Consider the following 25,650-nt stretch of genomic DNA (forward strand, 5'->3'; position numbering starts at 1 on the left):
TGTCCAGTTCTCTGAGGTTTAAGTCAAACAATTAGATTATTTCTGCCTGAAATAAACGTTAACAAGTGAAATCTGTACAGATGCATGTTAGGAATTAATTATAATTTCATACATATTTAGTTAAGTCTTCCACAATACATTGATTTATATTTAAACTACTGAAAGTCACTGCACTAGCACACTATTTCACTTGTTTTAAGGCAATAAGATTCAATTTCAAGAAAATGATTTTTTTGCTGTGTGCCCCTTCAAAATACTGTATCTGTCATCGTTCATGATGTAAATGTTACTTTCCTGCTGATGAAGACGGCGTGATACGGTTGAAAGCCCCCACGCAAGTAAGTGGACCATGAGTTGAGACTGTTCAGGTCAAGAGCGAACTTTCACTTTCACGAGACAGAAAATCCTTTGAACATCTCCACCTCCATGACAACTGAGCCGACTCCATCTGCTGATGAAGGTTGAAAGCTCTGGGACCAGCTAGTGGACCTTGAGTTGGACATTTATTTGTCTTTTTTTTTCTTCTATTTTTGTTTACAAATCTATTTATTTCTCTATTTTATTTGACCGTCGTATTTACTCATGTGTTTCCTGAACTGTCAGGTCGGGTCCTTCGTGCTGTCGGCTGCTGTTTGTATCTGAAACACTGCAGGCTGAAACCAGCACATCTGGCTCCTGTCACTGTCAGTATCTGAAGTGCTAATAAATCAACCAAATGTTTCTTTAAGTACTTTAAACACTTTTGTGTCAACTAAAAACATTTCCTTAAGTACTTGAAACACCAGTAGGCTCAACTGAACAAGTCTTTGAGTATTTCAACATCAGCGGGATGTCTTAAGTATTTTAAACATCAATATATCAGCTGGACTTTTTTTCTTTGTAGGATACAGTATTTTGAATACTACAAGTCAACTGAACAGATATTAACTGAACAGATTTAAATACTTAAAGCTCTAGTTGTTTATCCGTTCTTTTGTTTTATATAAAACCAGCTAACCAACTGTCTATATTAATTTTACTCTAGTAATATTTCTAGTAATATTTTTTTGTCTTGTCTGACTTTTTTATTCAGTACTGCTTCACTGCCTCTGAAGCACCTTGTCATTCTGTTTTTGAGCAGTGCTAAAACTTCTTAAAAATTGAACACCACATTGTGTTGAACACTATATTGTGTGTGTGAGTGTCTCAGTGCTGACAGGGTGTGTCCAGGTTTTGCCCGCACTTCCAGCAGCAGTAATGATGATGATGCCACGTCCGTCCATCTTTTGCAGTGTGAAAAGACTTACAGAAGATGAGCTGAGGAAAGAGGAAAGAAAAGGGGAGGAAAGAGGAGATAATTACATGAGAATGATAAATATTTTTATTTAGCTGATCTGTGAGGCAGTAAATGCTAACATGCTCACAATGATAATGCTAGCATGTTGCTATAATGTTTACCATGTTCATCATTTTAGTTTAGCGTGTTAGCATGACAACATATACAGCTGAGGCTGATGGGACTGTCAGTAGTTTTACAGGTGTTAAACCATAAAAGTCATTAGGATTCATCCTCTGGGGAACAATGTTGGAACAAAATGTCATCCCCCTCACAATTGATCTTCGTCACATCAACACATCACTACGTTCCTCTGTCTGATGCTGATTGTGTCTACAGGAGGTCTACAGTGAAGTCGTCTCACCTCATCACAGCCTGAGCATCGCGGCCAGACCGTCTGACAGTAGTGTCTTCCGCAGTACAGCTTCTGATTGGACCAAAAGTAGACCAGGTCCACCAATCCCCGGCCACACTCTGAACATACGAAGCAGGTGGGATGCCACAGGGCTCTATGGTAACCTGTGCGCTCAGCATAAACAGCTGGAGTATCCTTGGCAACCTCACCATGGCAACCAGTGCAACGCTAGAGGACAGAGAGAGGACAGAATATGAGTAAAAGAAGGTCGTGTACCAAACTACTGGAACAAACTTTGTGGTTCTAGTTTAAACTGGGTGGGAGGAAGCCCACGCAACAAAGGGGGCAAGTTACCTGGATATAACTCCAGTTCTATGAGTACATACACTATGCAGCCCTCTAACACATTTCACTTTTCAAAAGACTTTGACAAGGTTTTACAATTACAACCTAAGAAAGTAACAAGCCCACTGACCTGCTTCCTTTGAACTTTAAAGATGTCGGACGCCATATTTACTTACAAATTCAGTCTTAGTGCTGTCTTCTGTTCCGTTAGTGGAGCCAGCAGCAGAGGCAGTGCTGCGATTGGTCGAGCCCTGGTCCTGGTCCTTCTTGTCGCTGCGGTCCTTGGCCTCCTTAGCTGTCCTCTGAATGGCTGCTTCGCTCAGAGCTCTGCCCTCACCAGGTAAGGCCACCTCCCCGACCCCCAGCACCTCCTGTTTGTAGTGCTTCACAAACAGCAGCATGGAGGAAATCTGCAAGAGGACGTAGGAAGTAAGAGATCAGAGTCAACAAGAATTTCCATCATGTGAAAGTTGTTTTAAGAACAGATTTAAGTGATACTGGTTAGCTAACATACAGCTGACCTAATGTTAGCCTGGTAGCTAACAATTATTGGGTTATTAGCAATGGAGGTCTGTCGTGTGGGGGAATGAAATGAAACAGATTTGTACCACATTAATACAATTTGTGCATCATTAGTGAGCTATAACAAGCTAATGTTAGCATGCTGCCTGTACCTCCTCCTCACTGGCCAGGCTCTGACACTTCATGGGGTCCTGATCGTGGACGGGGAGCTGACTGAAAAGCTGCCTGCGTCGCTCCAATGCTCCATCTGTCCCCAAGACAGGACGTTGACTCTCCGGGATGAGCTCCATGTACTGCATGGCCTGAGGGGGATCAGGGGTATTTCATTGTAGTTCTGGTTACTTTTACAGTTGCTTATTATTCTTCCAGCATCTTCAATTATTTATTAGTTATGTTGAGATGTGAAGCTGAACTTGTAATGGAACTGCAGGTCAGAAACTGATTTTATTTGATTATATTAGTTTTAGTATTAACCTGTTTTAAGGTGCTTTTTTTGTTTTTTTGGTCAGTGGTGGCCGAAGTATTCAGATGTTTTACTTGAGTAAAATAACACAATGTAAAAAGTCTTGCATTCAAATTTTTACTTAGGCTAAGAGTGCAGAAGTATTATCAACAAATTATACTTAAAAGTGAAGGTACTCATCATGCAGAACGCCCCTTTTGGAGTATTATATTATATATTATATTATTACTATTAACAATACATTAATGTGTAAGTAGTATTTTAATGTTGCAGCTGGCTAAGAAGTATTTTTTACATACTGTTGAGAAGTGTAATCAATAGCGATGCATCATATTTCGTAAGTTAATAATTTGTTTTAAATGTAAAAAGTAACTACAGTTGTCAAATAAATGTAGTGGAGAAAAGTACAATATTTTACTCTGAAGTGTAATAGAGTAAAACTGAAAACTGCACTTAAATACAGTAGTTGAGAAAATGTACTTAGTTTCTTTCCACAACTGGTGTGAGTTTTAGAAATAATTTGACAGCAAATAAAGGAACTTTGCAAAGTTGACTGATGTCTCTGCTCGGTCTGTTTATCGTTTGCTTTTATATATCCATGATACTGTGGATTAATTTTAAAAGTCTCTTCATTTTGGCTCTTGGCTGCCTTGTAGACACTCTAAAGTAAATAAATCAGAAAACACTGGTCTCATGTTGCAGTGTGGATGGGCTTTCTCAAAAACATTGCCTACCTGTCGTTAACATGGCTGCATGACATACTTCAGCCCTGAAGAAATGTTCAGAAGACTTTCTGAGTCTGTGTTTCAGATGTCATCACACTGTCCAGGTGTTGTCAGTGACACATCTGTGTGTTGTCAGGTCTGTGTGACTGCACCAGACTAAAACAGTGACTAAATGTCTAGATCTGCACCACCAGCCTCAACACGCTGCAGCGTTCATTTCACAGCAGAACACAAAAGCTTTGGATGAAACAAACAACATGCGATGTATAAAAGCTCTGATTTTTAGACACAGATCTGGAGAGAAGTCACACTGTTGGATCTGAATTTGTCTCCACAAGTTCAACCGCAGTAATGTCCCCCTGCCGCGCTGCAGCGCTCAATAATCACTGTCATCCTTATAATTATAGGTTGTGAAACCTGAAACATACTTGGGTCTGTTTTTAATGGAAACCAGGTGTAGACAGTTCGACACGCAGAGAGGGCTGCAGAAACTAAACTAAAAGAAACTAATGGGTAAAGTGTAAACCTTTTGGATGGGTATAAGCATTTGGTAAAGCTTTCCAGCAGAGTCAGGGTGTCCTCAGATCTCAGCAACATAGCTGGTGAGTAAAAAGTGACTTTACAAGCTGACACAGACCAACAGACTGCAGCTTCATACAAACAACCAACCTCCTGTACTTCACACTGATCCTCACCAGTGTCTGGTTGAGGCCGGCCGGCGCCCAGTCGTATGTCGTGGTGTTGAAGGTCGGGTCTTTACGTGACACCACCGGATTGGTCACGATCATACGGTTCCTCTTGTACATGCGAAGGCCGCCGCCTCCTTTAACCTTCGCTGTCAAATGGGAGCAGGATGAGTCTGCGAGCAGGCGTCCCATTCGCTGGTCATCTTCGACATCACTTCCAGGAGCGTGGTCGACCGTGCTGCAGCCGCAGGAGATACAGGCTTTCCTGCACAACGGAGAGAGACAAGAGGGCTTTGAGCGACGAGACATCAAACAGAAATGTGTCCTCTGACCATCTTGTAGAGAACTGAATGCTGAATTGGGCTACTTTAATTTAATTTGGAGGGCAAAATCAGTAAAAACATTATTAGCTTAGGAGACGCATGTTAATACCAGGTCTGAACAGGGCCAAGGACAAGATCCCTCACTGGCTTTCCGTCTGTGAAAACTGACAGTTGTGTTGGCAGGGTGCCTTGCTCACAGAAATGTTTTGATGAGAGAGAACAAGCAAATTCAAATGGCTTTTCACAACTTCCATGTTTACTTCTTCCATGTAGTTCTGAGCTTTTGAGCGAACTCAGAGCCTTCGGTCATTTGGCTAAAATACGCGAAGCCGCTAACATGTTCCTTTAAGAGCAGAGAATTGTTGAGAGGAGAGAGGGAGGAGTGGAGAAACCACGAGGACTGTATCCAGCACTTTCATTTTTTCATCGTTTCGTTTTTTTGGGCAGAGCGACATAATAATGATAATTTATTTATTTATTTTTAATTTATAACAACAGGGAAAAGTTGTACCTCCAAGAATGTGGCTGAAATCCAGAGCAGCTCTCCTCACATACGAGACACACCGCTGCACCTCCTGTACTCTGCTGTACAGACATCTGAGAGGACACACACAAATACAGCAAAAACTCAATTATGTTATACATTCAAATTACTGATCCTGTGATGTACTGTCCATTTAAGTTTCTACACTATAAGCAACAGTGAGAGCGTCAAAGATCAGAGGTCACAACAGCCAGAGAAGAACTAGAACAAGCGTAGAAAAACATTTACACCAGGAAAAGAAATAAAATGATAAAAAGGTTGAAATGGTTGAAAAATAAGTAAAAGTTATGATATATATAAATTTAAAAAATTACTTTTTAAGGGATAACTTAACTCATGTCCACTTACCAGCTTTCTCTGTAGCTTTCAACTTCCTCTGCTCATGAGGACTGTGAGATGCGAGTGAAAGCTCTGGAAAAAGCTAGCATGTGGCCATTGAGTTAACCAAAACAATTATCACCCCAAACTTAACCTCAAAGATCTGAGCCAGAACCAAACTGAACAATTTACTGGAAAACTGAAAAACTGATCAGACGTTCGTGCGACGCGACGAGGTAACGGAGAAGCCTGAAGTGTTGATGGTGATGCAGACATGTGAGGAAGTGTTGGCTGAGAAAGAAGAGTTGTTGTTTTGAACTTTTCTCAGTGAGTGTGGAAGGAAGAAAAGGGAGTGAACGCCACACACACACACACACACACACACACACACACACACACACACACACGTGCAGGGTGGATGATCTCATTGGTCCACCCAGTGACATCATTATCACACTCCAGTCTTATCTGCCGTCCAAACACTTCATTTTTCATCAGCTCCTCCTCAGCTCTATAAACTTTTAGTCTTTTCTCCTCTTTTATCGGTTTCAACTGTCCCACTCTGTTTTCTTATTCGCTCCTCTTCTTCGTTTCTCTTCCTGTTCTCACTGTTTCTCACCTTTCTGTTCCTTTTTTACTTTTTAAAAAGAAAGTAACTTTCCCACAATCCTCTTCCATACTTTAAACTGTGCACTCTATTATTATTAATTATAATTATTATTATTGTCATTATTGTTATTATTATCAATTATTTGCCACAGTGAACAAATAATATCAATGTCTGGTGATCACTTTGTCATTAGTTGTTGAATTTTAAAGTTTAAAAAACATCTTTATTCAAAGTCATCTTACTAGTTTTTTTCCCCTGTGCTTTTAACCACATCTCTCTGTCTTCATCAGCTAGTGGGTTTTCTCGATTGACATCACGTTAAACATGACCACTTGTTATCATTTGACTACAGTTCCATACTTCATATGAAAACAACTTAGCAAACTCCATCCAATGATGATGACCTTGAGATGTGCTTGAAAGCTCAGGAGGGAATATTGCTAGTAGTTGTATTGTTTGATGATAATTATTATTTTCAAGGTCAAGAATATAAACGTTTTATTGTGGTGATCTGTTGGTTGCTGGTCGATTTGTTTTTGGTTATAAGAAGGTTCTACAGTGTGTGTGTGTGTGTGTGTGTTGACATGTATTACTCATGTTGTGGGGACATAAATCTGTTTACACAGTCACATTGTTGGGGCTCACCTTCGTTTTGGGGACAAATGCCAGTCCCCATAATATGAATAATACAATTTCAGGCTGAAAACTTGGTTTAAGGATAGGGTAAGGTTAGGCAAGTAATGGTTATGGTACGTCTATTGGAAATGAATGTAATGTCCTCTGAAGTGATGGAAATACTACTGTGTGTGTGTGTGTGAGAGAGAGAGAGCAGGAAACAACGCTCAGGGATGACCGACTGTTTTTAAAGCCTTTGGCAGGAAACCTGACAACTGTTCTGCTAAAACAACCTGCGGCTATTTCTCTTCCAGAGAGACGGACGGTCCACCTGTCCATCTGTCACCAGGTATTAACAAGCCCATCTCTCCTCAGATATACCGTATATATAGAGCGACAAAAGCTCTTCTGAAATGATGAACTGGCTGCAGGGATTTGTTCCCATTCAGCCACAAGAGCATTAGTGTGGTCCAATGAGGTCTGGCTCACAGTCTGTGTTCCAGTTTATCCTAAAAGTGTTGGATGAGGTTGAGGTCATGGCTCTGAGCAGACCAGTCAAGTTCTTCCACACCATACTGGAAAAAGCATTTCTTTATGTACCTGGCTTTGTGCACGGGGGCACTGTCACGTAGAAACAGAAAAGGAACTGTTGGAAGCTGGAAGAACACGATTGTCTAAAATGTCAATGTATACTGTGGCATTAAAGGAAAAGTTTGACATTTTGGGAAATATGCTTATTTGCTTTTTCTGGCTGAGCGTTAGATGAGAAGATTGATACCATTCTCATGTTTGTACACTAAATATGAAGCAGCCAGCAGTAGTCACCTTTCTGGAGTCTCTGCTGGTTGCACGGCAACTGGCCACCACAAGGGAACATAAAGTTTTTTCACTTAAATGTTTGTATGGATTAAACAAATAGCGTGTTAATTAGTGAGCTTTAGAGATGCTGGAAGGCAGATTTTGTTACCCTTGGACAGAGACAGGCTAGTTGTTTCGCCCTATTTCCCCTATTTTTTGTGCTAAGCTAAGTTAGCTGGCCAAACCAAAAGTACACTGAAGTATGTGGACAGGGGTGTCGAGCGGCCGTTAGCAGTGAGAGAGATCAGACGAGTGTGTTTAGAGGTGTGAAGGGAGAGACGGAGTGTGTGTTGTCGGTGACATTAGTGAAGAGACTGTTGATTGACTCGTGTTGAAAAGGTCACAGCGATGACGGCTGGAACAGAAACAGCTGAAGAAGTACAAGACCTCATTACGTCCCTCTGGAATACAACGTGTGTGTGTGTGTGTGTGTGTGTGTGTGTGTGTGTGTGTGTGTGTGTGTGTGTGTTCATTATTATGTCACTGAGCTGACACCAGTCAACAGGTACATTATGTGATGTCAACAGCAAAACACCTGTCTGAGGAACATTCACACTAAAACTTTACATCTTTGACTCATTTTAGTGTAATTCTCTTCTTCCTGTAGTTAAGACAGGCGGTGCACAACCAATGAAATCCAGTTTGTTTAAAGGTGTTCTTAACAGTGTGAGTATACTCACTGTGACTCTGGTGGGAGGAGCTTGTGAGTCACAGTAACAGCAGACGTGACTCAAAGTTCCTCCAAACAAGACATGAAGCTATTACTGACGCGATGCAGGTAAAGTCGCCTTTCGTTGTGGCGAATGATGCCGAAAACAACACGTAACACTGACCACCTTTTATAACATTTCTTTGTGGTGTGTGTGCAAAAACATCTCAATTTGCTTGTGCACACACAGCAAATTCTATTTCTAAAATTGACACCAAACCAACATGACACCAACGTCTTTGTCAAATAAGACAAACAGGGCAGAGCCAGTTATCTGACTGGCTGTGACTGGCATAATCTGTTTCACTACCATTAATAAGACGCATCTTGTATTCAGTGACATTATGTCTCCGTCAGTAATGTTATTTGATGTTACCAGTTCTCGGAAGAAATGGATTTATTGAGTATTTTCTTCTACAGTCCACTGAGAAGAAGTGGCAACAAAACAACTGACACAAACTATGAAAACACGCAGGCAGCACGCCGACATTTATCAAACTGACAAAAACTAGACAAAAATTTCTTCAGTTTTTAGACTAAAATTTGACTAAAACTAATCTACATTTTCATCAAAAAGACCAAATCAGGTGCCAAAATGAACACTGCTGTGTGAGCCACGTCAAAGACAAATGTCCTTTGCCCTTTGATGGAAATGATTGGACTATCTAACCATTTCATGATTATATTGTGTCTGTATTTATTCATATGACTATATATTTAATTAAATCTTATCTATTCAATTATTTCTTGAAACTTTTGGTATCCATAATAACCGTTTCAGTCCTCATATTTCGGCTGCTTTACGTCGGGGAGTTGAAAATAACCATTGAATGATTTAGTAACACATTTCTTCTTAGCTCCTCTGTTATCTGGGGATCGCTGACAACCTTCAATTGGTCTGATGGAGTTATCTGAACCACAAATACTGAACAGCACAGAATGATTAGTTGCTCTGAATGAGAGTGTCTGCCAAATGATACATATGAGCCAAGCTAGAATTTGTTTTTTTAGAAAGAGGGAAAAGTGTGGCCGCTCTATATTTAGGAGTCAGATAAGGCGAGTATGTCGTAGGTGGTTCAGACTCCGCTGAGCCTCGCTGAGTAATTCTAAACATGTCGGCTATGTGAAGGGGAAACTGCAGGAAACGATGTGAGATAAGAAGCTGGAGGTCAAAGAGGCGGCGAGTCGACCTGCTGCAGTTAACGTAGTGATTTCGAGTCCAGAACTTTGTCACATGGCATCCTGGATATTTCCTGTTGTTCTCCTCTTACATCAAAATCAGACGATGATCCACAAATGACCTGACATGTAGAGTCGAGAGCACCATGTCGCTATTCACTATTCAAGTGTAAACAAATGGGATATCAAGAAGAGAAAGTTTGATTGGATGGGAGTGTGGAGATTATTGTGATGCTTTCTATTTTTCCCTTCATATATTTAAATAGATTTTTCCTTTCGATGCCAAAACTGTCTTTGAGTTTTGTCTCTGTAAAGCTGCACATTCAACTTTAGGGCTGCAGCGATTAGTCAAACGACTAATAAGTCATTTTAAAAGTAAAAATGTCAAACGCAAAGCTTGTCATTTGTGAGGATTTGCTGTTCTCTTCGTCTTCTCTGACAGTGAATTCAACAATAATTTGGGAAATTTTACCTTGGGTTTCAGGAAATAGTTTTTGAGACATTTTTCACTGTTTTCTGGCATTTTAGAGACAAAACGAATGATCGAACAATCGAGAAAATAATCGTCAGATTCATTGATGTGGATTAATAATTGTTAGCTGCAGCCTGATTCAACTTTATAGTCTGAGAGGTTTTGTTTTGTATTTTGGTTTACAGAGATACCTCCCCACAATCCTGACACCCATTGTGTTTGTATTTGTGTGTGTGTGTGTGTGTGTGTGTGTGTGTGTGTGTGTGTGTGTGTGTGTGTTGGGAGTTATTTCCATCCTGGTGATGGCAGCTTTTCCAGCTCCAGGGTCTAAAGAGGGGGAATAAAACCCCTGACAGGTGACGCTGATCCGTCAGGTTATCTGCCTCAGACTGATGTGACCTCTGGATGGACAACCAGAGGATGAATTACAGGACGGATCTGTGGGAGACAAACTGTACACGGCTGCCAGAGCAGACCCAGTGGGGGGGATCAGGTCCTCGTGGTCATGAATTACTTTCACTGACCGAATTAGAAGCCGGTAACTGTTGCACCTCTTTATCTAGCATCGAGTTTCTTAATTTCAACTGATTAATTTGGCTCCTTAGTACACACGTTTGGTTCATCACCATTTTGGTTGATCTTATCTTCACAGTATGTAAAAAAAATTATATATATATATTTTTATTTTTTTTCAAGAACATTTTAAAAACCGTTCAGCTGTGATTTGGCAGCTAAGACGCACTTTTTGTTTAGTTCTTTGGGTCAAGAGGAGTGAAAGTAGTTGATCACTTTCTGCCAAAGAATTAAAAAGTCATTTGGAGTTTTGTCAGAGAAACATTTTTTGCTTTGTCTAGAAAAGTTGCACTAACTTGAGAGCAACTAGTGCAGCTAAACAAACGTTGGACTGAGAGGGGTCATCATCACTTCACGTTGTTTAAAACTACTATGTAGAGAGGTAGTTATAGAATGTCACTCTTTCCTTACATTGTCATATTTGTATTTCTAGATTGTTTGTGAATTAATTGATTGTTTATGTGTATTTGCGTTTGCAAACTCGCTTGAGGAACACATTTTTTTAATTGAATTGAAACATATTTAATGCTTATTGCTAGAACAAACAGCAATAATGTGGTTTTATGTCATGAAATTCTTAAACATTATAACTTTAAGTTAATGTGGTCATCTCTGAAAGTGCTGAGCGCATCTCAGATTTTCTCAGGAATTTGAACAGGTCTGCTGTTGAGCTTATTGAGAAAAACAACCAACCTGGATATGGCGACGCCACTCAGCCTTCCTGCCAATTTGTCCCAGTGGCCAAAAAAGCATTTGAGATGGACACGTCTCTCAATTTGTTATAGCAACATTAAAAAAATGACCCCCCTCTCAAACAGAAATGGATGAACATGAAGACATGAATAATGATGTGAAACAAAATGGCCATTCAGTCTAATTATCAGGATAACTTCTGGGTTTCTGGGTGCTTGTAGGTAATGTCTCTGTTGAATGGCAATAAAGAAGAAGAAGAAGAAGCTACATCACATCTGACTCTCTGACCCTTGACCTTCTCATTACTGTTGTTAATCTGGAAGTATTTATGAATAAGAATTTCAGCTGTATAGATGTAGACGTTTCTGTCCTACCTTCTCCATGGCTGAGCTCACGTCCATGTTGTCCAGCGTCTGTCGGTGGTTCGACTCCTCAGCTCCTCAGCTCTCTCTGCCTCTGCTCCTCCAGAACAATGGGACTTTAAATTCCTCTCCTGTCGACCACACTTCCTCTCTCCCCGCCCACAGTCGCTCCTGCCGCCGCTCTGCTCCGCCGGCTCTCCACAGCCCACAGCAATTTAACCGTCTAGACTTTCATCTCATTCCTGCCGAGAAACATCAACTCACGTCTTTACTTTTAACTCTTTTTCTCTTTTCCACACTTCACTTTTCTTTCCCTTTTTCTGTTTTTATAAACTCACCTTTCTCCTCTTCAGCTGGTGGACTCCTGCCTTTTCTTTTCTGTTCTATTTTTTTCCTCCACTCGTCTCTCCTGATTCGTCCTGTTGCCAGCTCTCCTTCTCCACCCTCTGCAACTTGAACTCAGCAGGTTTCTTCACCTCCTGATTTTGCTCCAACATGCCCCTGAGGGGAAACTGATGAGTCTCCCAACACTTTCTGCCGTACAGAAAGTATTGTTTCTCTTTCTGACTTCTGAGCAGTGAATTCCCTCTGCTTTGCTAAATATTACAGGTACCTCCTATGTTACAGCTGTAGACCATGCAGCAGCAGACTGGCAGTAATCAGGGAGATTTATAGTCTTAAAAACAGAAGCTGTACTGTACTAATAACTCCTGCTTTCAGCTGCAGAACAGCACATCAGGCTGTGAATTCAGGCCTGGTCTTCAGGAGACCAGAGGACTACCTAGAGCAGTGAGGCCTGACTGGACTGTTTGTGTTTTTAATCTGAGACAAAGACAGCGAGAGCCTTGAGGGAATCCCTACTCACGCTCTGCCAGCCAATCAGAGTGAGCCTAAAAACTCCTCGGCCAATAGGAATGTCAGGGATTATTCCTCCTCCTCTCATTCTGAAGCTTTTTAGTGTGAGGTTCACAAGAATGTAGACCACAGAGCTGAGCAGGGCTAAGCAAGGCCAAACAGAGGCAGGCAGGGCCAAATGGTGTTAAACAAAGCTAACAGGACCAACTGGGCTACACAGACCCAGGTAGGTCTAAAAGAGGGACAAAGTGATCCAAGCAGAGCCAAGCAGAACCATACAGAGCTAGGGAGAGCCAGGCATGGTCAACAGGGATTAAGAGACAAGCCTGAATAGATCTAAACAGAGCCAAACAGAGTCAGGCAGGACACCCAGGCTCAATCAGAGCCAGACAGGGCAAAAATTGTGTTAATGGGGCTAAAGTGGCCAATGTGGCTAACAGCCAGGGCAAAATATAACCAGGCAGGGACACCAAGGCTAATAAATAGCAATGCAGGGCCAAACAGGGCTAAACAGAACCAGGAGGGCCAAATGGAGCCTAACAGAGCTAAACAGAGCCATGCAAGTCCACAAATGGGTTAAATGGGGCAAAGCAGGACCAAACAGGGCTCAACAGAGTCAGACTGTATTACAATAACATTCCAATAGTTTTGCGACTTTTACTCCAGTAAATTATCTGAAAACCTCTTCCACCTGTGCTAATTACTTGACTTAACAGTTAATAAATAAATTAGTATTACCATAAATGAACAAACTGAGTAACGTTCAGTGGTGGTTCTGGCACGTTTTAACCACTAGGGCCAGACCAGGGCCAGCTATAAGCCAAGTCAGACAGCTCATCTAAAGAAAATAAGATATAAAGTAGGATAATGTGTCAATACAGTACTCTTATCTTCATGCTTGACATACAAAAACAAGGCCAGTATTAAATATTGAGACTAGCTAACGAGTCTTACAAAAACATGTTAGCTGCTATAATTAGCAACACTGGATAACCAATGTTAGCTAACTTTCCCTGTTGTTTCATTTAAATTATATTTTTAACTTTCTATTGTTTATGAGGCCAGAGTTTGACTGACTTCACAATTCACTCAAGACTTTTTTCCCATTCACAGTTTTACAGCAACATTACAGAGACTGCATCTTATTGTTTTATGCTATTGTTAACCAGAGGCGTGGCTCCATGGATGGCCGTCAGTCTGTCGGCTGGTCCAGTATTTTGGTCCGGATTTAAATGTCTATTATATTGCACAGTCATGGTGTCCAGAGGATGACTGACTTTTCCTCCAGCACCACCATGAGGTTGATTTTAAGTGAAATGTCTCAATAATTATCAGATGCATTGCCATGAAATTTGGTTCCCACCTTCCTCTTGGGATTAATTGTAATCACAGAGCCGCTAGCATGGTTGTAAGGATGCCAACTTCACCTATCTTACACACGGTAGCCTTCGTTTAGGGTGCAATACCGTGTTTGACCACACAGAATGGCAGACATTTACCAGCCATTACAGCCCAGAGGGGCGCTGTTTTACCCAAATAAAATATAGCTTGATAATGAAATAAAGTGTTTGTTATGTGACAAAGAAAGTTACTACACACACGCACACACACACTTAAGGCATGATCACGTGCACCAGATGGGTGTGCGCGCTATGTGTCTTCCTCATTCTACAGATGTGGACATCAAATGACATGCGTCATATGGCACTGCTGCACTTTGTGCCCAGTGTGATCAATATTCACCACCAGATCAAACTCAGGAATTCTGCAGAGACAGGCCACAGAAAGGACGAAATACACTGGGAACACTGGGATTACTGGAATACTGGATGCCACTTCAACCCACTGCTGATTAGTGGTTACACATCATAAGAAGGAGATTTAGAGGAGCTGCAACTCTAAGTGAAAGTAACTTTCAGGGGACTTTCTTGATTGACTGACTTCTGCTTTCATTGTTCTGTCTGCTGTGTTTTCAGCTTCACTCAGAGACTACAAATGTTTTCTGAATCAGAAAAGGATCTCTCCTGTCCGGTCTGCCAGGACATCTTCAAAGATCCTGTTGTCCTGTCATGTAGCCACAGCTTCTGTAAAGACTGTCTGCAGAGATGGTGGAGGGGGAAGCGTATACAGGAATGTCCAGTGTGTAACAAAAGATCATCAAGGAGTGATCCACCTCGTAACCTGGTGTTAAAGAACCTGTGTGAGACCTTCATACTGGAGAGAGATCAGAGATCTTCAGCAGGGTCTGAGACTCTCTGCAGTCTGCACTCTGAGAAACTCAAACTCTTCTGTCTGGACCATCAGCAGCCAGTGTGTGTCGTCTGTCGAGACTCAAAAACACACAACAACCACAGATTCAGACCCATCGATGAAGCTGCACAGGATCACAGAGAGGAGCTCCAGAACTCCCTGAAGCCTTTACAGGAGAAACTGAAGGTCTTTGAACAAGTTAAAGGAAACTGTGATCAAACAGCAGAACACATGAAGGTCCAGGCCCGACACACAGAGAGGCGGATTAAGGAGCAGTTTAAGAAGCTTCACCAGTTTCTACAAGAGGAAGAGGAGGCCAGGATCGCTGCTCTGAGGGAGGAAGAGGAGCAGAAGAGTCGGATGATGAAGAAGAAGATCAAGGCTCTGAGCAGAGAGATAGCAGCTCTTTCAGACACAATCAGAGCCACAGAGGAGGAGCTGAGAGCTGAAGACGTCTCATTCCTGCTGAACTACAAGGCTGCAGTGGAAAGAGTCCAGCAGCGCCCCCTGCTGGATGATCCAGAGCTGGTCTCAGGAGCTCTGATAGACGTGGCCAAACACCTGGGCAACCTGACCTTCAACATCTGGAACAAGATGAAGGAGATGGTCTCCTACACTCCTGTGATTCTGGATCCAAATACAGCTGACCCAGAACTCACCCTGTCTGAAGATCTGACCGGTGTGAGATGTGGACAGAGACAGAAGCTTCCTGAAAACCCAGAGAGGTTTGAAATGCACCGCTGTGTCCTGGGCTCTGAGGGCTTTAACTCAGGGACTCACAGCTGGGACATTGAGGTTAGAAATGATCGATTTTGGGCCGTAGGTGTGGTACAGGAGTCTGTCCAGAGAAAAAGACAAATACTGACTGGATACTGGGAAATATGTCTCCTTGATGGAAAATACACAGCAGTATTTCCACCACTTTCACCTAAAGTTCTCTCAGTGAAGACGAAGCTCCAGAGGATCAGAGTTCATCTGGACTTTAACAAAGGAAAACTGTCGTTCTCTGATCCTGATACTAACACACACATACACACCTTCAAACACACGTTCTCCGACAGACTGTTTCCACACATTAGCACCATGAACGAACTCCCACTGATGATACTACCAGAGACAGTCTCGGTAACAATGGAACCGTCCCGGTATTAACAGGCTTATGGCCTGTGTATGGGCTGAGCATGCTATTATAATAATGTTCTTTCTTACGATAATGACAAGATGATAAGGTTACAGTATTTACCATGTACTATGTATATATTATATGTATACATATATTAGAGCTTGTCCGATACTGAATATTTGCGGATAATCTTGATATTTGAATTTTAAATATCTGATAACAATATGTTGGCTGAAAAATTGTATATAAATACATCCATTATCTATAACCGCTTATCCTTAGATAAGATCCAGCCCCCCGTGCCCCTCCCCACATAAAGTGTGTAATGGAGACACTGTTTTTGAATTATCTTAATGAAAACTTTGACGTTGCTTGTTATTTATCAGCTGACATACACTCAGATATTGATATATCTGTGATAAATTAATATCAACCTGCAGATTTATTGGTGGAGCTCTGCTTTTATTGTCTTTTTTGGGGGAGAAATATGACTCGTTGAGAGGAATCGTTATATATATATATTCTGAGTCCTATTTGTAGGCCAGTTGATCATTTTTATTATTTCGCTTTAATAGTTTTTATAGATGGTCATTGTGTAAGCACACACTTCTTTGTGAAGACTTTAGATTCAGGCTTACTTTTGAACTCACTGTAAGTTGCTATGTACGGGAAGTGGATGAGTTTTGTAAATGTAAACTGTATATTACTGATTATGTTCTGATACTTTTGAACTACATTTAATTATGAACATAAAACTCATAAAGAATGAGATCAGATTAAAATGTGTCCTGAGATTTTGAGCATGAGTTCAAACCCTATGATTTGAAGTAGTATTAGGAATGAATGGAGTATTAGGGACACTCTCGAAATACAGTCGAAATATTTCGAAAGAAAATCTCAATATTTTGAGAATAAAGCCATAATAATTTGAGGAATGAGTCATAATGTTTAGAGAAAAAAGCCATTATTATTTCAAGAATTAAGTCGTAATGTTAAAAAATCCTCGAAAGAGGATAAACAAAAAGTAGGATTACACAATTCGGAACCACTGCTATATATTTTGATTTTATGATACTACACATTGATTTAGTATTGCACTTCTAATCTTATCAAAGCAGCGGAAGACGTGATATCCTGACTTTTAGGCCCTAATATGAGTAAAGCTCTGAAAACACTGGATCCTACATTTCCTCCTTTCTTTAGACCCTCCCTGCCTGGTAAGCATTAGCATCTTTCAAACTCCACACCTCAAGTTTGTAACGCAGACTTTCTGTTATACGTTATAGTAGTTGTAGTCTCCAAACTCAAACTGAGATTACGCTGATGATGTCACAGTGACATCACCAGGGTTATTTTCTCCTCCAGAGCCAAAGAAGATATCATACCGTCATCAAGTGTCTTCACAGGCCGAGCAGATCTAACCACGACCGGTAAACTGATCTTCATGTGTAAAATTCAACATAAAAAAGAGACGAGACGAGACAAGATGTGAATGTAAGTAGATTATATTATTCTCTTTAAAAAAAAAAAAAAAAAAAGACTTCATTGCAAGAATTGACTTCATTCATCCAGACACAGTTAAAGTCTTAACATGTTCAGTGCTCTAAATACTGTTCATCACTAACTGCATAACAACAAGGAACCACTGCATTCTGTTCAGAGATCAGTTTGGACAATCAGCTGACGCCACCCTCTGCATGTGTTCATGGTCAGTAACGACAAGTCAAATGTAGAAGACACATCAGTACCTCTGTGCATCTGAGCTACTGTGGTGACTCCAGAAACCTTCAACTGTAGAGGTTTAACAATTTATTTTACAGTATCAGGCGTCTACTGATTTATCGTCGTCCCTGTTGATCCTTAAAATGACTCATTTTTTACAACAAGGATGACACAAATCGAGAGGTGGGTTTAATCTATCTCCTTTATTTGAGTAGGAGGAGTGAAATCTATTTTAAACAGACTCTTCCCTTTGTGTTGTGTTCATTAATATACCCAATTCAAAATGTCTGATGTTAAATTCGGCAATGTCTGTCAGTAAGACTGTTGGCCCAACACTTTGATGAAGGGTGAGATATCAATCGGAAGGAATGCCATGAAATTTGGTTCAGAAATTCATGGTCCCCAAAGAGATGAATCCTAATGACTTTGGTGATCCTCTGACTTTTCATCTAAAGTCACTAACAGGACAAAGTTTCCACTTGTCCAATAATTTAGTTCTTGACAGGATACTTCTAAAAGTAAAGTTAACATGAATGCTAAAATGTTTGAAAGTTTATCACCTTTAAATGATGCCCTTCAACCACAAACAGGTAGTATGAGATTCAGGCTTTTCTATTTCTCATCCATGTTGAGATTGAAAGTTCATCCTTGACCTTGAGATCAATCACCCAAATACAACGCTTCAGCACACCTTCTAATGGCCCTTGTTGTTGTTCAAGGATCAAGAATGAATGAAACTTTCAATTCACAGCCAATTGTCTTTTAGCCGAACTTGCTTGCTAACAAGCTAACATGCTAAACCAATCCAATAGTTGCATGCTAAAATGCTAGCTGTAGCTAACCGACGTACAGCTAAGCACAGCTTAGACTGAAGAAAGCTGAGCTGAGCCTGACGATGTGGAGCTGACAAGCTGAGTCTCAAATGTCCTAAAATGGCCACCGTACAGAAGTTCGATACTTTTGATTCAGGGACAACAATATGACCTTAACTCTGATAAAAAAAAGAGGTAAAGAGTAACTTAACAGCAGGTTGAAGAGCATTGTTTCACTGCCTTCTCTGGTTGAGGGTTTCAAACCCGTTTCAGTTTCTGTTGCACTTGTAACCACACCCAATAGTGATGTCACGATGTCCTAGAGTACACCTGTGCATCGCTGCAGCAATGTGAGCGGTTAAACCACCGGAGGTCAGCAAAAACAAGATTTTCAGGGGATGTTAAATTACTCTTTCAGAAACACTTGAATGAAAAGACGAAGTCTGACTCAAATCTCTGTAAACGTACTTGATAAACTGCAGTTTGTTATATAAATGCTTTGCTACATTTTGTTCACTTTTTACAGAGCAGTAACCAGTCTGGCATTGAAGCAACAGAAGAACCTGTCAAGGTTACCAAGGCAACGAGACATAATCAACACCTACTCTATAAGCGATTAAAGCCGCACTAATCAATATTTCTTTATAAAAATTGATCAAATTACATTCATCAGGTGGACACAAACATGACTCCAGTTGGATGATAATGTCTCTGTCTGCTGGATGTGTAAATTAGCAACTCTTTGCTAAAACATTTGCCAATAACATCTTTATAAGGTGATAAAATGTTAGGTGTTGTGTTACAGCTTGTTCTGCTGCCCCCTCCAAGAGGCCAAAAATGAATCTATTAATGCAGCTTTAACTATAACTAATACTGCATTTTGTTTAATGTGTCAGATCAGAAATCTCACTATCGTCAGTCATGATTCCAGTTTCTGCTACAGCAGAGAAACATGTAGCTGTAGTGTGAGCCTTCATCCTGTTCACCGATACTCTGTAGCTGTCCAGGAAATGTAAATGCATAGTGAACATAAACAGCAGTGTTCATATCGCTCTCTAACCCGCCCCCCCTAAATACACTTCATATTAGTCCCTCCACCATCTGACAGACAACCAGCCCAGGTGTATCAACACCCTCCCTCACCTTTTCTCTACTAAAGCAGTGTTCACACAGGACATGTACCCTCCGCCACATTCAGGACATTAGCGTTTGATGTTGTCCCTGCAGCTCTGACAGAAGTGTAACAAGTACAAACTTTCCTGACGGACCAGGCTGCTTTTTGACAGATCATATGCCATTGTTTCTGATTGATGGACGGTGCAGCCAAGCAGGGCTAAAAACAAGTCCAAATTAATTAAAAAAAGAAAAACCCTTCTCTTGCTCCTTTTTCTCTCCTCCTCCTTTCCTCCACTTGTCTGTTCGTCCCTCTCTCTCTGGCACAGTTTGGGTGTTCAGTTCGTATATAAGAAGGCGCTGGGCTTTTCTCCTCCACCCGATGCTACATGATGATTCGTGGCTCTGGGACAGACTCGTTGATGGACTTGTGAGGCAGGACGTTGGCACCGTTCAGGTAAAGCTCGTCGTTCACGATCACGTCCTCCCCCAACACCGTCACATTCTCCATACGAACCTGACGACACAGATTAACACAGAGAGTTATCAACGATCGTAAAACAAGTTTCTACATATCCAATATGAGACAGGACAGAGGAAAAAAGCAATAAATAGACTGTCAATGACAATTCTTCAAAGCTTTAGTCTAAAGGGAAGAGCTGAATGAGTTGATGAGATGACTTGCAGGCAACAGACTCTTACTGCAGTGGTGAGAACCAGCACATCTCCAACATGTTATTATGGTAAACCCCTCATGGCTTGCGTGCATCACAAAATCTGACTGGCTCATTTCATAACAAAGCACCATTGTCCTAGTCCTATTATTGACCATTTGCCTTTAACATAACCGATAACAGATGTGTCTTCTCGGCTGGTTTTGGGAAGAGATGAGGGTGTTTCATTTCCTGCTGTGCCTCAGTTTCCCGGGTTTCTTTAATGTGGTACATTTGAATACAAACATATGGCTTGGCTTATATACATAAATCTGAGTTGTAGACGGAAATAAAAAAGTGGCCATTACTCAGGTGGCACCTCACTTGTAAACTCATGTATAACTCTGTTATAACATTACTCTGTAATGTATGTAAAGGACTCCACTTTTTTTAAAGTACTTTTGCCAAAAACTCTGTCCAGGAGATCCTGTAGAACCTGTAACAAATAACTTAATAATTTAAAATATAAATATCAAAAGGTTATAGTCTGAAAAACAGCTGCTCCAACGATTAACTTTGAATAATTCCTGCTGGGTTTAATTTGTCTCACATCCAGACTGTAGAGGTCGGACAACAGAAGCGGTGCATTAATGTTAATGTCATCATTCATTTTAGTGGTTTGAGACTGAATAACTTCCTTCATCTGTCAGAGGAGGTGACTTCTTACTGTGATTAACACAAACGTCTCTGGTTTCACCGTCTGTGTAAGAGTTTCAGACAAGTGATCTTTGCTTGGAGGAGGTTGGTGACCTTTGTCCTCTACTCACCCACTGGCCAACAGAGGAGCTCCACCCCACGATGCAGCTCTCCAGCCAGGAGTGCGATCGAACCCGCGCTCCCTTCAGCACCGTGCAGCGTTTTATCCTCACCCCGTCCTCCACAACCACGCCGGCACCGATGGTAACATTTGGGCCGATGGTGCAGTTCTCCCCAATCTGTGCCGTCGGGTCCTGCAAAGGAAAGAGAGAATGGAAGATTAGTATTGAGCACGGCTCTTTATTTGTCACCTGGCGCCAACGAGCTGAACTCACCACCAGAACATTGCCTAGGAAACCGGGCCCCGTGCGTAGCCTCTCAGGAGCGTGTTGTCGTAGCGACTGAAGGTACATACACATCCCTGTCAGGAAATCTTTGGGCTGACCGATGTCCATCCAGAAACCTGCAGACAGACAGACAGACAGACACAGACAGACAGGCAGACAAACAAACAGCATACAGAGATACAGGAAGTGAGAGCAGTTGGTTACCGTGGAAACAAGGACACAAAACCAGGAGTTTCCTTGTCATCTGCAACAGGTGAGGTACTGAAGCACGAGGCCACATGATCAGCAGACACTCACCTCCACTGACAGGCTGACAAGTTATCATTTGACATTATATCCAGTATATTTTACATTACTAAGGAGTTCAAAACACTTACTATATAACTGTAACATCCCCGGATCAAGTCCAGCTGGGACCTCTGTTGCATGTCATCCCCCATCTCTCTAATACCAGGAAAAATCCCCCCAAAATCAATTAAACCCCCCCCTGAGGAAATTGAGCCCTGACTATAAAATAACAACCCTGCAAAAGCATGAAACTGAACAATAGAATAAAAGAACAAATACAACTAGTAAACAGAGTTATGTAATCTATATTACAATTCTCAAAATCACAAGGACCTTCTGTCATTCCTTCAGTTTAATAAGCTGGAAGCTGCTCTGTGTTTCACCACAGATTCATTTAGTTTTCTGAGGGAAATAAAGCCACTACGACCTGGACCAGAGTCAGAGTCTGACCAGTCCACCTGTCTAGACTACAGGATGGGAGGGAGGTTTAACTGCTCAGCTAGACGGTTCCACAGCTGATCGCGCCCAGAGAGGGATGAGGATCTAGAGATGCACCGATTCCAGATTCCTCCTGCTGATTTGAATCACGGTTGGTTCTGATCTACTATTATTTTTTTCTTCTGAACGCAAGGATCCAGTCTGCTTGTGGATAAAGACTGGTTGATCTATCTGGAAACAGACTTGTTGCACTGTGGCTGAGGAGAGCTTCTGCTCCAGGCATCGTGTTTCAGATATCATGTTTTGTTGGTATCGGTGCTTCTCTATAAACGATTCCTCTCCAGAACTACATGAGTTTGGGTGTGAAGAAAAGCCCAAACACTTACGTCTGGTAGAGCTGTGAGCTGCAGAGACCAGAGCGAGCACACAGGTCAACTTCCCACAATACATTCCATTATCATGGCACCATTTTGTTTCTGACAATAAATGACATAAATCACTGGGAACACGGTGACATCATTTAAAAGGTAAAGTTTCACATTTTGGGAAATATGCTTATTTGCTTTCTTGCCAAAGTTAGATGAGGAGATTGATACCACTTTCGTATCAGTTAGCTAAATCTGAGGCAATCGCCAGCCGCCAGCTAACTTAGCTTAGCATAAAGACTGGAAACAGGGGGAAACAGCTAGCCTGGCTCTGTCCAAAGGTGATAATCTTGTTTGTTTCATCCGTACAAAAACCGAAGCGTAAAAACGTCAGACTATTTCTTAGTCAGGAGCAGTTGCCCGGCAACCAGCAGAGACTGCAGGAAGTTTCTGTTCTGACAAGACATTTGAGGATGTCACCTTTGGGAATCAGTGACTAGCATTTTTCACAACTTTCTGACATTTCATAAATGAAAGAAATGTGAGTATTATAGATTAGTGTTGTACTATTGCAGTAGTAGTAATAGTTACCCTGCAGCTCCATGGTGTAGAGCTGTCCCTCCTCTGCCATGACAGGAAATATCTCTTTCTCTATGGATGTTGGTCTCAGCTGCGCACACACACACACACACACACACACACACACACATATAATTAAATCCCAGCACTACGTATCAATGTAGAAATATTCATCAGCAGACACCAAAGAGTTCATTAAGTGCACTTTCTGTGGATTTTATTGGTAAAAATTCCCACTACACATTTACTCATTACTTCTTTGCAAACATTTGACGCTGTGTGTGTGTGTGTGTGTGTGTGTGTGTATGTGTGTGTGTGTGTGTGTGTGTGTGTGTGTGTGTGTTTTGTGTGTGTGAGAGTCACCTGGATCCTGCTGAGCATGCTGGGATTGAAGATGTAAATGCCGGCGTTGATCTTGTTGGAGACAAAGACCTGCGGTTTCTCAACAAACCGATGTATCCTCCCAGTTTCCGCCTCAAACACCACCACGCCGTACTTAGAGGGCTCCTCCACCCGTGTTACCTTCACACACACACACACACACACACACACACACACACACACACACACACACACATCCAGTAGCTTTGAAAAGTTGGTCTTATATCAAAACTATATAGTTTTTAACATTTGCTAGTTGGGTTAGACTGCTGGAGCTCTGACTCTGTTGAACTGCAGTCCAACATTATTATCAAACCAAAACCCCCAAAAAACAAAACTGAAATTAATAACTAATACAAAAAACAAACCTTTTTCACACTGAAAACAGAAATTAAAACCAGGTCAAAATGTTTATCTGTGTATTTTTGTGTTTATTTTATTTTCCCTCACAAAGCCAAAGGCCTCAAGTTTAAAGACCAACAGAAATAGGGATAAAAAGATGGGGAGAGAAAAAACATGATGGAAGAAAATACGGTGGAAGTCGAGATGTAAGATGTAAGTTACAAACTTAAGCTTTTGCATTTAATCCTTTACTCTGTAGCCTGCATGTGAACAGATGAACTCAGACTGTCTCTGTCTCTCACCACAATGGTTCCCTCCTTGCCGTGGTTGCGGTGGAACTGCAGCAGGTCTTTGAAAGGAAAATCACAGATGACGTCTGAATTGAGGACGAAGAACGGCTCGTTGTCGACGTTCAGCAGCTCTCGAGCCAATGCCAGGGGACCCGCTGCACACACACACATATTAATTTATCATTATTATTATTATTAATTAAATCAAACTCTCAGACACAGTCCTGAAGTGGTTCAAGTCCTATCTCCAGGGCAGAGACTGTAGTTCTCATGAAGAGAAATGTTAATGCTACAGCATTCAATTATATTTCATGACAGTTTCCTGTCTTACTGGATTTGTCTGTAGTGAAGAGAAACTCACCTGTTCCCAGAGGCTCCTTCTCATGAGACAGAGAGATACGAATCCCAAGCTGTGGAGAAAACAGTGAAACCATCAGACTGAGCACAGACTCTGTGTGGGTGTGTGTGCTGATGTGTATCACAGCTGTAATAGTGTGTCAGTGTGATAGCTTGCTGTACATACTCTCTGTTCCTGGACTCTCATCTCTCTCTCCAGCAGCTCCGACATGTAGCTCACTGCCAGAATCACATGGTCCACCCCGGCCTGCGCGCACAGAGAGAGAGAGAGAGAGAGAGAGAGAGAGAAAGAAAGAGTGAGAGAGAGACACAAGGTTACCAACTACCTTCAATAAACTCAAAATTAGTAAGTTAAAGCCCCCTGTGTGTTGGATTTTAAAACGTCTGCCTTTAGCGACTCCTAGTGGTAGTTTTACAAAAAGTCACTCTGGCAGAGCAGCTGGGTTCAAGCTCACTGAACTCCTCCTCTTCCATACCTTGACCAGTGCCTCCACCTGGTGCAGCAGGATGGGTTTGTTGCAGAAGTCCACCAGGGGTTTTGGGACACTCAGAGTGAGCGGTCGCAGCCGGGTCCCGTACCCCCCCACCAGGATCAAAGCCTTCATGCTTCTGCCGTTAGCAACCGTAACTATGGTGACCACAGCTCATCAATGACCAGACAGCAACCAGCCTGAACAGGAGAGAGGAGAGTCACAGTGACTGACGACGGTAGACGTTTTCCAAAGAAATTATGACGTAACATCAAATATGATTTAATCTCTAACCCATCAGTATGTTGTGTGCAAAGTTCATATTTTTGACCTAAGAGAGGCGCTACCGAGATGACCTAAACAAAGGTGGTCACCAGAAGATACAGCTGATCACTTGTCAGATCACTTGTCAGAGATTTGCACGTTGTAAAACTCGTTAAACCTGCACTTCAATGAATAATGGAAGGGTTGTGAACATGGTTTCAAAATCATGATAAGTTATGAACGACTTAGCTTAGATCATTTTTGCTGCTTTGTAACTTAGACCAGACCAGACCTCTAATGAGAGAAAAACAGTGTCATCCTAATGAACCGTATTCATGCTGTTGGTCATGGTGTTGCCTCATATTACAAGAATTCAGTCATTCTTTAAGGAAGTCTGGCTGAACTCTCGTTAGAAAGTTAGTGCACTTTCCTTATTTTCTTTTCTGTATAATGTCAACAAAACAGCAACATGGACAGGCGATAAAACGAGGGCACACAGAAGGAGAAGATTGAAGCAGGTACTATTTTCGGCATCACTAGCAGCTAACATAGCCGTTATGATAACACAGTGATACAGT

The 25,650-nt window shown here is 41.6% G+C and overlaps 3 protein-coding genes across 3 annotated transcripts; 1 reads left to right on the forward strand and 2 right to left on the reverse strand.

Moving 5' to 3' along the window:
* Nucleotides 1–1,185: 1,185 nt before the first annotated feature.
* lmcd1 (LIM and cysteine-rich domains 1) lies at nucleotides 1,186–11,706 on the reverse strand. The gene is made up of 7 exons (XM_070901893.1): nucleotides 11,680–11,706; nucleotides 5,246–5,331; nucleotides 4,421–4,676; nucleotides 2,690–2,839; nucleotides 2,192–2,425; nucleotides 1,680–1,898; nucleotides 1,186–1,296 (listed from the first exon to the last, which is right to left on the reverse strand). The coding sequence occupies exons 1-7, from the start codon at nucleotides 11,704–11,706 to the stop codon at nucleotides 1,186–1,188; spliced, it is 1,083 nt and encodes a 360-aa protein (XP_070757994.1).
* A 2,811-nt stretch (nucleotides 11,707–14,517) lies between these two features.
* LOC139283290 (E3 ubiquitin-protein ligase TRIM35-like) lies at nucleotides 14,518–15,924 on the forward strand. The gene is made up of 2 exons (XM_070903287.1): nucleotides 14,518–15,681; nucleotides 15,721–15,924. The coding sequence occupies exons 1-2, from the start codon at nucleotides 14,518–14,520 to the stop codon at nucleotides 15,922–15,924; spliced, it is 1,368 nt and encodes a 455-aa protein (XP_070759388.1).
* A 1,479-nt stretch (nucleotides 15,925–17,403) lies between these two features.
* Nucleotides 17,404–24,943, reverse strand: gmppb (GDP-mannose pyrophosphorylase B). The gene is made up of 9 exons (XM_070901891.1): nucleotides 24,815–24,943; nucleotides 24,505–24,585; nucleotides 24,343–24,391; nucleotides 23,994–24,136; nucleotides 23,332–23,490; nucleotides 22,981–23,059; nucleotides 21,287–21,414; nucleotides 21,023–21,205; nucleotides 17,404–20,059 (listed from the first exon to the last, which is right to left on the reverse strand). The coding sequence occupies exons 1-9, from the start codon at nucleotides 24,941–24,943 to the stop codon at nucleotides 19,928–19,930; spliced, it is 1,083 nt and encodes a 360-aa protein (XP_070757992.1). The 3' UTR covers nucleotides 17,404–19,927.
* Between the last annotated feature and the right edge of the window lie 707 nt (nucleotides 24,944–25,650).

This window comes from Enoplosus armatus, chromosome 3, assembly GCF_043641665.1.
Source record: "Enoplosus armatus isolate fEnoArm2 chromosome 3, fEnoArm2.hap1, whole genome shotgun sequence".
Lineage (NCBI taxonomy): Eukaryota > Metazoa > Chordata > Actinopteri > Centrarchiformes > Enoplosidae > Enoplosus > Enoplosus armatus.